The sequence below is a fragment of the Oscarella lobularis genome, chromosome 10 (genome assembly GCF_947507565.1).
Source record: "Oscarella lobularis chromosome 10, ooOscLobu1.1, whole genome shotgun sequence".
NCBI lineage: Eukaryota > Metazoa > Porifera > Homoscleromorpha > Homosclerophorida > Oscarellidae > Oscarella > Oscarella lobularis.
Window position 1 is genome coordinate 1,720,538 of NC_089184.1, and position 10,081 is coordinate 1,730,618.

At 50.3% G+C, this 10,081-nt stretch overlaps 2 protein-coding genes across 2 annotated transcripts; both read right to left on the reverse strand.

The window, feature by feature from the left end:
- Positions 1 to 246: 246 nt before the first annotated feature.
- Positions 247 to 3,746, reverse strand: LOC136192189 (immunoglobulin superfamily member 10-like). The gene is made up of 14 exons (XM_065980710.1): positions 3,356 to 3,746; positions 3,291 to 3,297; positions 3,193 to 3,239; positions 3,007 to 3,135; positions 2,606 to 2,947; positions 2,187 to 2,549; positions 1,858 to 2,124; positions 1,418 to 1,616; positions 1,305 to 1,351; positions 1,123 to 1,251; positions 1,009 to 1,075; positions 896 to 942; positions 723 to 845; positions 247 to 655 (listed from the first exon to the last, which is right to left on the reverse strand). Exons 1-8 carry the CDS (start codon positions 3,744 to 3,746, stop codon positions 1,504 to 1,506), a joined length of 1,659 nt encoding a protein of 552 aa, XP_065836782.1. The 3' UTR covers positions 247 to 655; positions 723 to 845; positions 896 to 942; positions 1,009 to 1,075; positions 1,123 to 1,251; positions 1,305 to 1,351; positions 1,418 to 1,503.
- A 351-nt stretch (positions 3,747 to 4,097) lies between these two features.
- On the reverse strand, positions 4,098 to 8,444 carry LOC136192190 (immunoglobulin superfamily member 10-like). The gene is made up of 21 exons (XM_065980711.1): positions 8,317 to 8,444; positions 8,216 to 8,250; positions 8,041 to 8,163; positions 7,961 to 7,985; positions 7,851 to 7,897; positions 7,673 to 7,795; positions 7,276 to 7,617; positions 7,207 to 7,215; positions 7,118 to 7,150; positions 6,905 to 7,042; positions 6,508 to 6,849; positions 6,443 to 6,449; positions 6,345 to 6,391; positions 6,168 to 6,296; positions 5,780 to 6,121; positions 5,385 to 5,729; positions 4,993 to 5,331; positions 4,932 to 4,938; positions 4,837 to 4,883; positions 4,508 to 4,633; positions 4,098 to 4,456 (listed from the first exon to the last, which is right to left on the reverse strand). The coding sequence occupies exons 1-21, from the start codon at positions 8,385 to 8,387 to the stop codon at positions 4,098 to 4,100; spliced, it is 3,036 nt and encodes a 1,011-aa protein (XP_065836783.1). The 5' UTR covers positions 8,388 to 8,444.
- Positions 8,445 to 10,081: the final 1,637 nt, after the last annotated feature.

Genomic DNA, 10,081 nt, shown 5'->3' on the forward strand with positions numbered 1-10,081 from the left:
TTGCGAAGACGATCTCGCAAGAGAAAGTGGTTTTGTTGTGGAAACAGGATTGCGCATGCTCAAAAAGCCTCACGGATCGGTTCCGATCCGATTGCCGGTCCGCTGCACGATTCGTCTGCTAGTAAGCGTTCCTATTACATTAGATTCCTGTCCTACTTCATTTGCGAATAAATAGTGTCATCACGCCGTCGCTCCCCCGCGGATGTATCAATGTAAACAGTTTATATATGCGCCCAAGACGTGGAATCGATTGCATATGATCTAATATGAGTTGACTATGAAGGGGTCGAGTCTCTATCATCTGCCTTCCACATGCAGTGATACATGCAACAGCTCGCGGCCCGGGGTCACTTCGGTATGACAATCACTCGCGAAACTTCCGTAACCTCACCGACGCTGTTAGTCGCCGTTGCCGTGTATCGGCCCTGGTCGGCCAACTGAATGCGCTTCACCACAAGCGTGCCGCTTTTCTTAACGTAAATGCGGCCGCGTCGCTCTTTTGGGGTCGATCCATTCGGCAGGGTCCATGAAACAACCGGATCAGGAGTGCCGTTTACGCGAGCGCGTATGACGAGACGGCTGCCTTCGATGATAGCGACTTTCTGACCAATGTCAAATGTCGCGAAAGGAGGAGGATCGGCAAACTTGGGAAAGGCTTTTTGAAGAAAGAAAAGAATTAACGTTCCTTGGAGAGAATCAAGGAAGTGCATGGGAGAAGTCACCTTCGCATGGGAATCTGTTGCACGGCTCCGGAGCTTGGTAAGGCGGCTTCGTATTTGGATCACAGTTGACCTCGTCAACGGTTCCGCTTGGACCGAAGCAGACAGTAAGGGACGGTTTGACGCCTGAGAAGATGCGCGTTGTCAACGTGGGAGAGGAGAGGAGCTAAGGCTACCGGTCGGTCCGCAAGTGGCGGTGCACGAACCAACGATTACGTCCCAACTTTAGGGCAGACAAAGGAACAGTGTTTTCAACTCCGTCTTCTTTGTCTCTAACTCTCGCTTTCACCTGAATTGAGCTGTTGGGTGTGTTGTAACCTCGATCGTGGTCGGCTCTGGAGTCGTGGGCGGCGGCTCTGGAGAGAAAAGGTCCTTTGGAGATCATCAAGGAAGTGCATCTTACGTGTGCCATTGCAGGGGAATCTGTTGCACGGTTCCGGAGCTTGGTAAGGAGGCGTCGTACCTTGATCACAGTTAATTTCGTCGACAACACCGCTTGAACCAATGCAGATAATAAGGGATGGTTTGACGCCTGAGAAGATGCGCGTTGTTAACGTGGGAGAGGAGAAGAGAGTAGAAGGCTACCGATCGGTCCGCAAGTGTGGGTGCACGAACCAACGATTCTGCTCCATCTTTAGGGCACACAAAGGAACATTGTTTTCAACTCCGTCGTCTTTGTCTCTAACTCTCGCTTTCACCTGAATTCAGCTTCTGCGTGCCCGACGAGTCCGAAAGCGAGAAGAGTAGCCAAAGACCAGAACAAAGTCATAGCTCTTTCAGTCTTTTAAGTCTCTTTGTGAAAGGATAAAAAGGGGGCCCTTATTGCATTAGTTTGATCTCCAATCGATGAACGGGATTCGCTGATTTCATCGTCTTGCACCACGGAAGTGTGTTCGTCTATGAAAACGGATCCAGTGACAGACTTAGTCTCGCGTAGCCAGACCCTTTCCCTTGAGAAAGGGTCTGGCTACGCGAGACTGTCTGGCTGTTCATTTCTACAGTATTCAATTCGATCGCCTTCTACATGTTATAGGAAAGAGGTCGGGTTTCATGTATCATCTGCCTTCTACATACGCGCGTGTATATGTGCCGGGTCACTTCTGTATGACAATAACTCGCGAAACTGCGGTAACCTCACCGCCGCTGTTAGTCGCCGTTGCCGTGTATCGGCCCTGGTCGGCCAACTGAATGCGCTTCACCAAAAGCGCGCCGCTTTTCCTAACGGAAAAGCGGCCGCGTCGCTCTTTTGGGGTCGATCCATCCGGCAGGGTCCATGAAACAACCGGATCAGGAGCGCCTTGTACTACGCGAGCGCGTATGACGAGTCGGTTGCCTTCGACGATAGTGACGTTTTGACCAATGTCAATAGTTGCCAAACGAGGAGGATCAAAAAACTTGGGACCGACTTTTTGAAGAAAGGAAAGAATTAAAAAATTGTAAGGAACACCGCCAATTATTATGTCCTACTTAGAACGGTGACAGACGACGTGATGCTGTCTGAGCCGGCGCTGTTCCAAGCCGTAACTTCGTAGTCTCCCTCATTGTTCAATCCAATGTTTTTAATCACCAGAGTTCCGTTCTCGTGCACTTGAAATTGACCCGACATCTCGCCGGTATTCGCCGTTTCGCCGCCGGGAAGAGACCACGAAAACGTCGCCGGTGGGATTCCCGGCTTGGCGAGATTCGTTTCAATCCATAGCGAATTGCCAGCGTGAATTTGGACATTTTGGCCAGCTCCAATAGCGAAATCGCCGCGGCGAATGGGCGGATTCTGTACAAACGACGGCAGAACTTTAATCTGAGGAGGCCTGTCGACTATCTCCGCCTTTCCTATATGTGTGTATGGATATACGCGCATTAGCGGAAGAAGGATCGACGTTTCTCACGTATGACGGTAACTCGCGAAACTGCCGTATCTTCGCCGACTTCATTCGTCGCCGTCGCCGTAAACGTGCCTCCGTCGTCTAACTGAATATTATCTACTACAAGCTGGCCGTCGTCTCTCACCGAAAAACGACCGCGTCGCTCGTTCACGCCGAGAGTTGATCCATCAGGAAGGGTCCACTGAACGTCCGGATCGGGAATGCCTTTCACTACGCGAGCGCGTATGACGAGACGATTGCCTTCGATGATAAGCACATCCTGAGCAACGTCGATCGTTTGGTCTTTGTCAGAAATCGGTCGCTCAGGCTGGTCGTACCGAGGAGGATCAAAAAATTTCGGCGGAACTTTTTGAACGAAACAAAAGAGAATTAGTAGTCTGAAAAGGGAAATGAGAAAGGCATGCCTGGGCAAGGAATTCGATTGCACGGCTCCGGTGGCGGAGTCGTAGGCTTCTCAGCACAGCAATTGGCTTCAGCTACTGTGGCACCCGAACTCGAATCGTTCCTGCATAGAACGAGTGCCGGTTTGATGCCTAAAAAACAACAAGACAATAAGGAAGGCATACAGTACATGCTCGTTCTAAATTAACCTAGTGGACCACAGGTGTGAGTACACGAGCCAATAACGACATCCCAACTATTTATTCAAAGGTCATTCTCATTACGTGAGACAACTGCAAAGAATCACCTGTATCCTATTAAAAATATCGTATAGAAAATAGCGTATACGTCACCGTGAACGACGATACTTACGATCGACGGTGATTGTTGAAGACAGCGTGTCCGATCCTTCGGAATTGGTCGCCGTTGCGCTGTATGAACCCACGTCGCCTGGCGCTATGCCACTAACCGTAAGAAGTGTGCCGGCACCGTTGACTCGAGCGTTCCCCGAACTCTCGCCGGCGCCCAACGTCGCGCCGGACGGCAACGTCCAGACCAACGTGGGGGCTGGCGTGACGCCAGGGCCCAGCTGAGCGGTAATGACAAGACTATACCCCTCGTGAACAATGGCGTTTTGGCCCAGCAAGATGTCGACGTTGGTGCAGGGAAGTGGACGCGTTTGAACGAGAGTATCGGGTTTGGTCAACACCGGTATTGCTGACAACGTGAAAATTGCATTTAAAACCGCCGGAGAAAAATTCATCTCGACGTCTTACTTGGGCAAGGAATTCGATTGCACGGCTTCGGTAGCGGAGTCGCAGGCTTCGGATCACAGCAGTTGATCTCATCCACTGAGAGACCCGAATTGTCCTCGCATAGAACGAGTGACGGGTTGATGCCTATAAACGACAAAACAGTAAGTAAGGTATAAAGAACACGTTGACTCGCACTTCACCGTCAGTTCCACAGGTGCGAGTACACGAGCCAGTTACAACACGCCAACTATTCAAAAAAGGTCGTTACGTTACGTTCTGCAGACATTCGCAAAAAAATCCTTTATCACCTGAATCCTATTAAAACGTAGCATAAATAAAAACGCTGTACATTCTATCATTCAACGGTGCTTACGTTCGACGGTAATCGTTGAATTCAGCGTCGCTGATCCTTCGGAATTGGACGCCGTTGCGATGTACAAACCCGCGTCGCCTGTCGCTATGTCAGTGACAGTCAGACGCGTGCCGGCGGCGTTGACGCGCACGTTCTCCACTCTCTCGCCGGCGCGCAGCGTCTCGCCGGAGGGCAACGTCCAGACGAACGAGGCAGCCGGTTCGGCGCCCGGTTGCAGTTGAGCGTCAATGACAAGGCGCTGTCCCTCTTTAATGATAGCGTTTTGACCCAACGAGATGCTGAGATTTTCACAGGGAATTGGAAAGATTTGAACAAGAGGTTCGGGCATGACAAACACGGGTGGCACTGACGGACGCAACAGTTGCATTTACAGAGAAACTCATCTATATGTCTTACCTGGACAAGGAATTCGATTGCACGGCTCCGGTGGCGGCTGAACAGGCTTTATCAAATGGCCGCAGTTTACTTCGTCCACAGTCCTTGCATTAGCATCAATACATATGACGAGTGAAGGCTTAACACCTAAAAGATTTCAACAATGCTTAGCAAACCGTAATACATGTAAGGTTGTCACAATTATCAGCAGAGTAAAGGCGGCGTTATTATTATTACTATACGTATCTGAATAAATATACCAAATGTAATGTGATTAGGCCGCTCTCAATTCGAATATCTTCTCGCTCTTTGGAGGGAGGAGAAGCAGGATTAGGTGGTGCAAGACGTACCTTCTGGTCGACAAGTATGCGTGCACGACCCAACAATAACGTCATACCTAAAAAACAAAGTGAGGGCTTGTTCACCAGAAAAAATGCTGACGTACCGAAAACCTAAAAGAAAAAAGAACGTCATGACTAACGCGAGACAGACAATCTGTCACTTACTTCTCACTGTCACCGTCGTACTTCCCGTCACCGAACCGGCTCGATTCGTCGCCGTCACCGTATACACTCCTTCATCCCCCAGTTCAATGTTAGTCACCTCGAGCGATCCGTTGGCTAGCGCTCGATATCTCCCCGACGTCTGGCCGGGCGAGAGAGACGAGCCGTCGGGAAGCGACCACGAGATCGACGCGGGCGGCGTTGCCGCCGTCAACTCGGCGTTAACGAGAAGTCGCCGACCTGCGAGGATAAAAACGTCTTGATTGACGTCAATTGAGAAGTCCTCATTGGGTATCGGCGACGGTTCGTCGAGCGGCTCAACCGACTTCAAAACAGGCGGTTCTGTTAACAAACAGAGAATTGTTACGACGTCAAACATGATATTGCGTTCTCACCGACGACCGTCACTTGCGATCGTCCTGTTGTCGATCCGGCATCGTTTGTCGCCGTGGCGACAAACATTCCACCGTCTCCCACCTGCATATTGCTTGCCGTCAGTCGACGTCCATTGGGCGACACGCGATAACGACCGGATCGTTCGCCGGCGCCGAGAGTCCCTCCGTCCGGGAGCGTCCAGACCACTGTCGGATTAGGCGATCCCTCCGTCACGACGGCGTCAATCACGAGTTCATTTCCCGAACGGATAAGAATGTTTTGACCCAGTTCAATCGATTGATCGATGTTACGAATGGGGTCGGTCTGAGCCGGTGGCGTAGGCGGAGTTCGGAATACGGGAGGCTCTATGAAAATACGAGTCAGAAGAGAAAAGAACGACTTCGGTTCGGTCTACCTATGACGGTCACCGCAGTCGTCCCCGTTGCAGTTCCCACTTCGTTTTCTGCCGTGGCTACGTACGATCCCCTGTCTGAGTCCTGTATTCCCTGGATCGTCAGCCGCGTTCCGTTGGACGAAACGCTGACCCTGTCCGACGATTCGCCTGCTGACAAGGTCGTGCCGTCCGGCAATGTCCACGTGATTGTCGGAGTAGGAAGGCCAGAAATGACCTGGGCATCGATTGTTAGCTGATTATCTTTGAGTATCGTCACGTTTTGTCCGAGAGTGACGGACCAATCGCCGTCGCGGACAGGGAACGTTTGATCGAGAGGATTAGGAGTTGCAAATACCGGCGGTTCTACGTAGAAGGTAAGGCATGCTTTTCCTTAGAAATTGCTACTAACCAGGACATGGAATTCGATTGCATGGCTCAGGTAAAGGCTGCAGAGGTCGAGTAGCTGAGTTGCAGTTAACTGCGTCATCAGTTCTCCCTTCTAATTCGTCTCGACACAGTAGCAAAAATGGAGTAATGCCTTAGAAGCAAAAGTAATAATAGTGCAGTTGATCGTTTATTAACTCACCTTGATCCCCACATGTGTGAGTGCAAGATCCTCTGATCGTCTCCCAACTAAACACCAATTGCTCTCAAAACTGCCAACTTCAATTCCATAGAACTTACTTGAATACTAGAAAAGAAGAAAATCACATTACGGATCTCGTTCAACGACAAAGCGATTTACTCACGAAGAACTTTGAGCGTCGTCGACGCGGTGTCCGTTCCTTGCGAATTCGTCGCCGTCACCGTGTACGTGCCGTCGTCGCTGCGTCGAACGTCGTCGATGCGAAGAGCGCCGTTCTGCGTGACTCGGACGCCGTTCGACGTCTCGCCGGGGCCGAGCTTCGAGCCGTTGGGAAGCGTCCACTCGATCGACGGATCCGGCACGCAGCCGACGACGATCCTCGAGTTGACTCTCATCGATTGACCCTGATGCATACTTACGTTTTGACCGGCGTCGATGGTAAAACCTTGATACGGAACAGTGTCTGGCTGCACCAAAGGATCGGCTTCAAAGATCATGGGCGGCTCTAAACTAAGACAATGCAAAGGAAATAGGCAAAGGGGAATAAAGACAGCTCTAACCGGGACAGCAAGGATTGTCCGGCACGCACGGTCGCGGTGACGGCAGCTCGGGCTTATCGAGATGCAGGCAATTGCTGTCGTCGACTACAGCTCCTCCGCTCTTGACGTTACTGCAAAAAATCGAAGCGCTTTGCGTTCCTAGATAATTAAATGTCGCCCCACGTGAACGATAGATAACAATTCATTGAATGAAATCGTCTACCTGGTCCGCACGTCGCTGAACAATCGCTCCAGACAGTATTCCACCTACAGGGAAGACAGGCCGTATACAAGAGAACAATTGAAGAACAAATTAGACGCACACCTGTAGCCTGCAATGCAAAAAGGAAGCTTAGCAAAAATAAACAGAAACCCCCCCCACAGCGTCCTACTTAGAACGGTGACGGTCGACGTGATTCTGTCTGAGCCGGCGCTGTTCGAAGCCGTAACTTCGTAGTCGCCCTCATCGCCCAATCCAATGTTTGTAATCGCAAGAGTTCCGTTGTTGTGCACTTGAAATCGACCCGACGTCTCGCCGGCATTCACCGTTTCGCCGCCGGGAAGCGACCACGAAAACGTCGCCGTTGGATTTCCCATCTCGTCCATATTCACATCGATCCACAGGGAATTGTTGGCGTGGATTTGCACATTTTGGCCAGCTACAATAGCGTTATTGCCGCCGAGAATGGGTGGATTCTGTACGAGCGGCTGTGGAACCGCGATCACGGGCGGCTCTGGAGAAAAAAGGTCCTTGGAGAGAATCAAGGAAGTGCATCCGTGGGAAGTCACCTGTGCAGTTGATTCTGTTGCAAGGCATCGGAGCTTGGTAAGGCGGCCTCGTATTTGGATCACAGTTGACCTCGTCGACAGTCCCGCTTGGACCAACGCAGACAATAAGGGACGGTTTGACGCCTGAGAAGATGCGCGTTGTCAACGTGGGAAAGGATAGGAGAGGAGCTAAGGCTACCGTCCGGTCCGCAAGTGTGGGTGCACGAACCAACGATTCTCATCCATCTTCAGGGCACACAAAGGAACAATGTTAATTTCGTCGTCTTTGTCTCTAACCCTCACTTTCACCTGAAGATCCCGAATGTGTACGGCTCTGGAGAAAAAAGGTCCTTTGGAGATAATCAAGAAAGGGCATTGTGGGAAGTCACCTTTCACGGGTTTGCATGGGCAGGGCGCCGGAGCTCCGTCAGGCTTCGTAACTGGATCGCAGTTTATTTCGTCGACAGGACTACCATTTGGACCAACGCAAATGATAATGCACACTCTGACGCCTGAGAAGACGCGCGTTTTAACGTGGGAAAGGAGAGGAGAGCACAAGGCTACCGCAAGGGTGGGTGCACGAACAAGTTTTCCTCCATCTTTCGGTCACACAAAGGAACACGGTTATCAACTCCGTCGTCTTTGTCTCTAACTCTCGCTTTTACCTGTATTGAGCTGATGTGTGCCCGACGAGTCCGAAAGCAAGTAGAGCAGCTAAAGACCAGAACAACGTCATAGCTGCTTCGAAGAGTCTTTCACGTTCTTTTGTGAAAGGATAAAAAGAGTTCTTATTGCATTAGCTTGATCTCCAATCGATGAACGGGATTTGCTAATTTCATTATCTTACACCACAAAGTCTTCTACATACATGTACATGTATATTGCCTACTAGCATGAGAACTCTGTCACTAACGTCGATGTGCGTTGTCCTAGGAGTTGGGGTCGAGTGTCTAGATCTGCCTATCACACTGCGTATATGTTATACATGCAACAGCTCGCGTGTGTCACTCAATCCGGCGGACACTGTCACCATAGATGAAATAGAGAATTCTCTATTTAATCTATGCTGTTACTGACCTTTCATTCAATGAAATCGTGTACCTGGTTCGCACGTCGCTGAACAATCGCTCCAGATAGTATTCCACCTAGGGAAGACAGACCGTATACAATTGAAAAACAAATTAGACACATACAGTACCTGTAGCCTATCCAATGTAACGTTTGAAATGAACACTTTTACAGGGTTCTGTTTATCGTTAATTTGCGATGGACCCGACTTCTCTCTGGAATTTAGCCGGGAAGCGACCACAAGAACGTCGCTGGCGCGGAAATCCCGGCTTGGTGAGATACGTTCGAATCCATAGGGAATTGCCAGCGTGGATGCGGACATTTACACCAATCGCCGCCGCCGCGAATGGGATTCCGTACAGACGACGGCGGAACCTCGACCATGGACGGCTCTGGAGAAAAAAGGTCCTTTGGAGAGAATCAAGGAAGTGCGAAGTCACCTGGGCACGGGATTCTGTTGCAAGGCTCCGTACCTGGATTACATTCACAACCTCGTCAACAGTACCGCTTGGACCAGGGATACTAGTATCCTTGCTTGGACCAAAGCAGAAAATAAGGGACGGTACGATTCTTCTCCATCTTTAGGGCAAAGGAACGTTGTTTTCAACTCCGTCGTCTTTGTCTCTAACTCTCGCTTTCAGCTGAATCGAGCTGTTGCGTGCCCGACCAGTCCGAAAGCAAGTAGAGCAGCCAAAGACCAGAACAACGACATAGCTGCCGTCATAGCTCTTCGAAGCCAGGCCCTCCTCCCAGTTAATATCACCAGTGAATTTAGATCTCCAATGGATGAACGGGATTTGCTAATTTTATTTTCTTGCACCACAGATATACATGTCTATGTATATTATCTATCATTGCCTACTAGCATGAGAACTCTGTCGCTAACGTCGATATGCGTTGTCCTAGGAATTGGGATCGAGTCTCTAGATCTGCCTATGTTATACATGCAACAGCTCGCGTGAGACGAGTCACTCAATCCGGCGGACACTGTCACGGTATGACGACAGTAACTAGCGAAACTGCCGTAACGTTACCGACTCTGTTAGTCGCCGTTGCCGTGTATCGGCCCTTGTCATCGGACTGAATGCGTTTCACCTCGAGTGTGCCGTTTCTTTTAACGAAAATGTGACCGTGTCGCTCTTTCACGTTTAGGATTGATCCATCCGGCAGGGTCCACGAAACGATCGGATCAGGAGTGCCTTGCAATAGGTGAGCGCGTATGAAGAGACGGTCGCCTTCCGTGATGACGACTTTCTGACCAATGTCAATTGTCGTGAACAAAGGGGATCAAAAAATTTCGGAAGAACTGTTTGAAGAAAGACCAGAATTAGAAAATTATAAGGAAGATCGAAGCAGCATGCC

Coding starts and splice junctions, on each gene's coding strand:
- LOC136192189 (XM_065980710.1), bottom strand. CDS start 3,746: ATGAATTTTTCTCCGGCGGTTTTAAATGCAATTTTCACGTTGTCAGCA. Junction 2,125..2,186: donor GTCGTCTGTCACCGTTCTAA/GTAGGACATAAT, acceptor TTCTTCAAAAAG/TCGGTCCCAAGTTTTTTGAT. Junction 1,617..1,857: donor AACGGCGACTAACAGCGGCG/GTGAGGTTACCG, acceptor CCGTTTTCATAG/ACGAACACACTTCCGTGGTG.
- LOC136192190 (XM_065980711.1), bottom strand. CDS start 8,387: ATGACGTTGTTCTGGTCTTTAGCTGCTCTACTTGCTTTCGGACTCGTC. Junction 7,043..7,117: donor TGGAGCGATTGTTCAGCGAC/GTGCGGACCAGG, acceptor TTAATTATCTAG/GAACGCAAAGCGCTTCGATT. Junction 4,457..4,507: donor CAATCGAATTCCTTGTCCAG/GTAAGACATATA, acceptor TGCGTCCGTCAG/TGCCACCCGTGTTTGTCATG.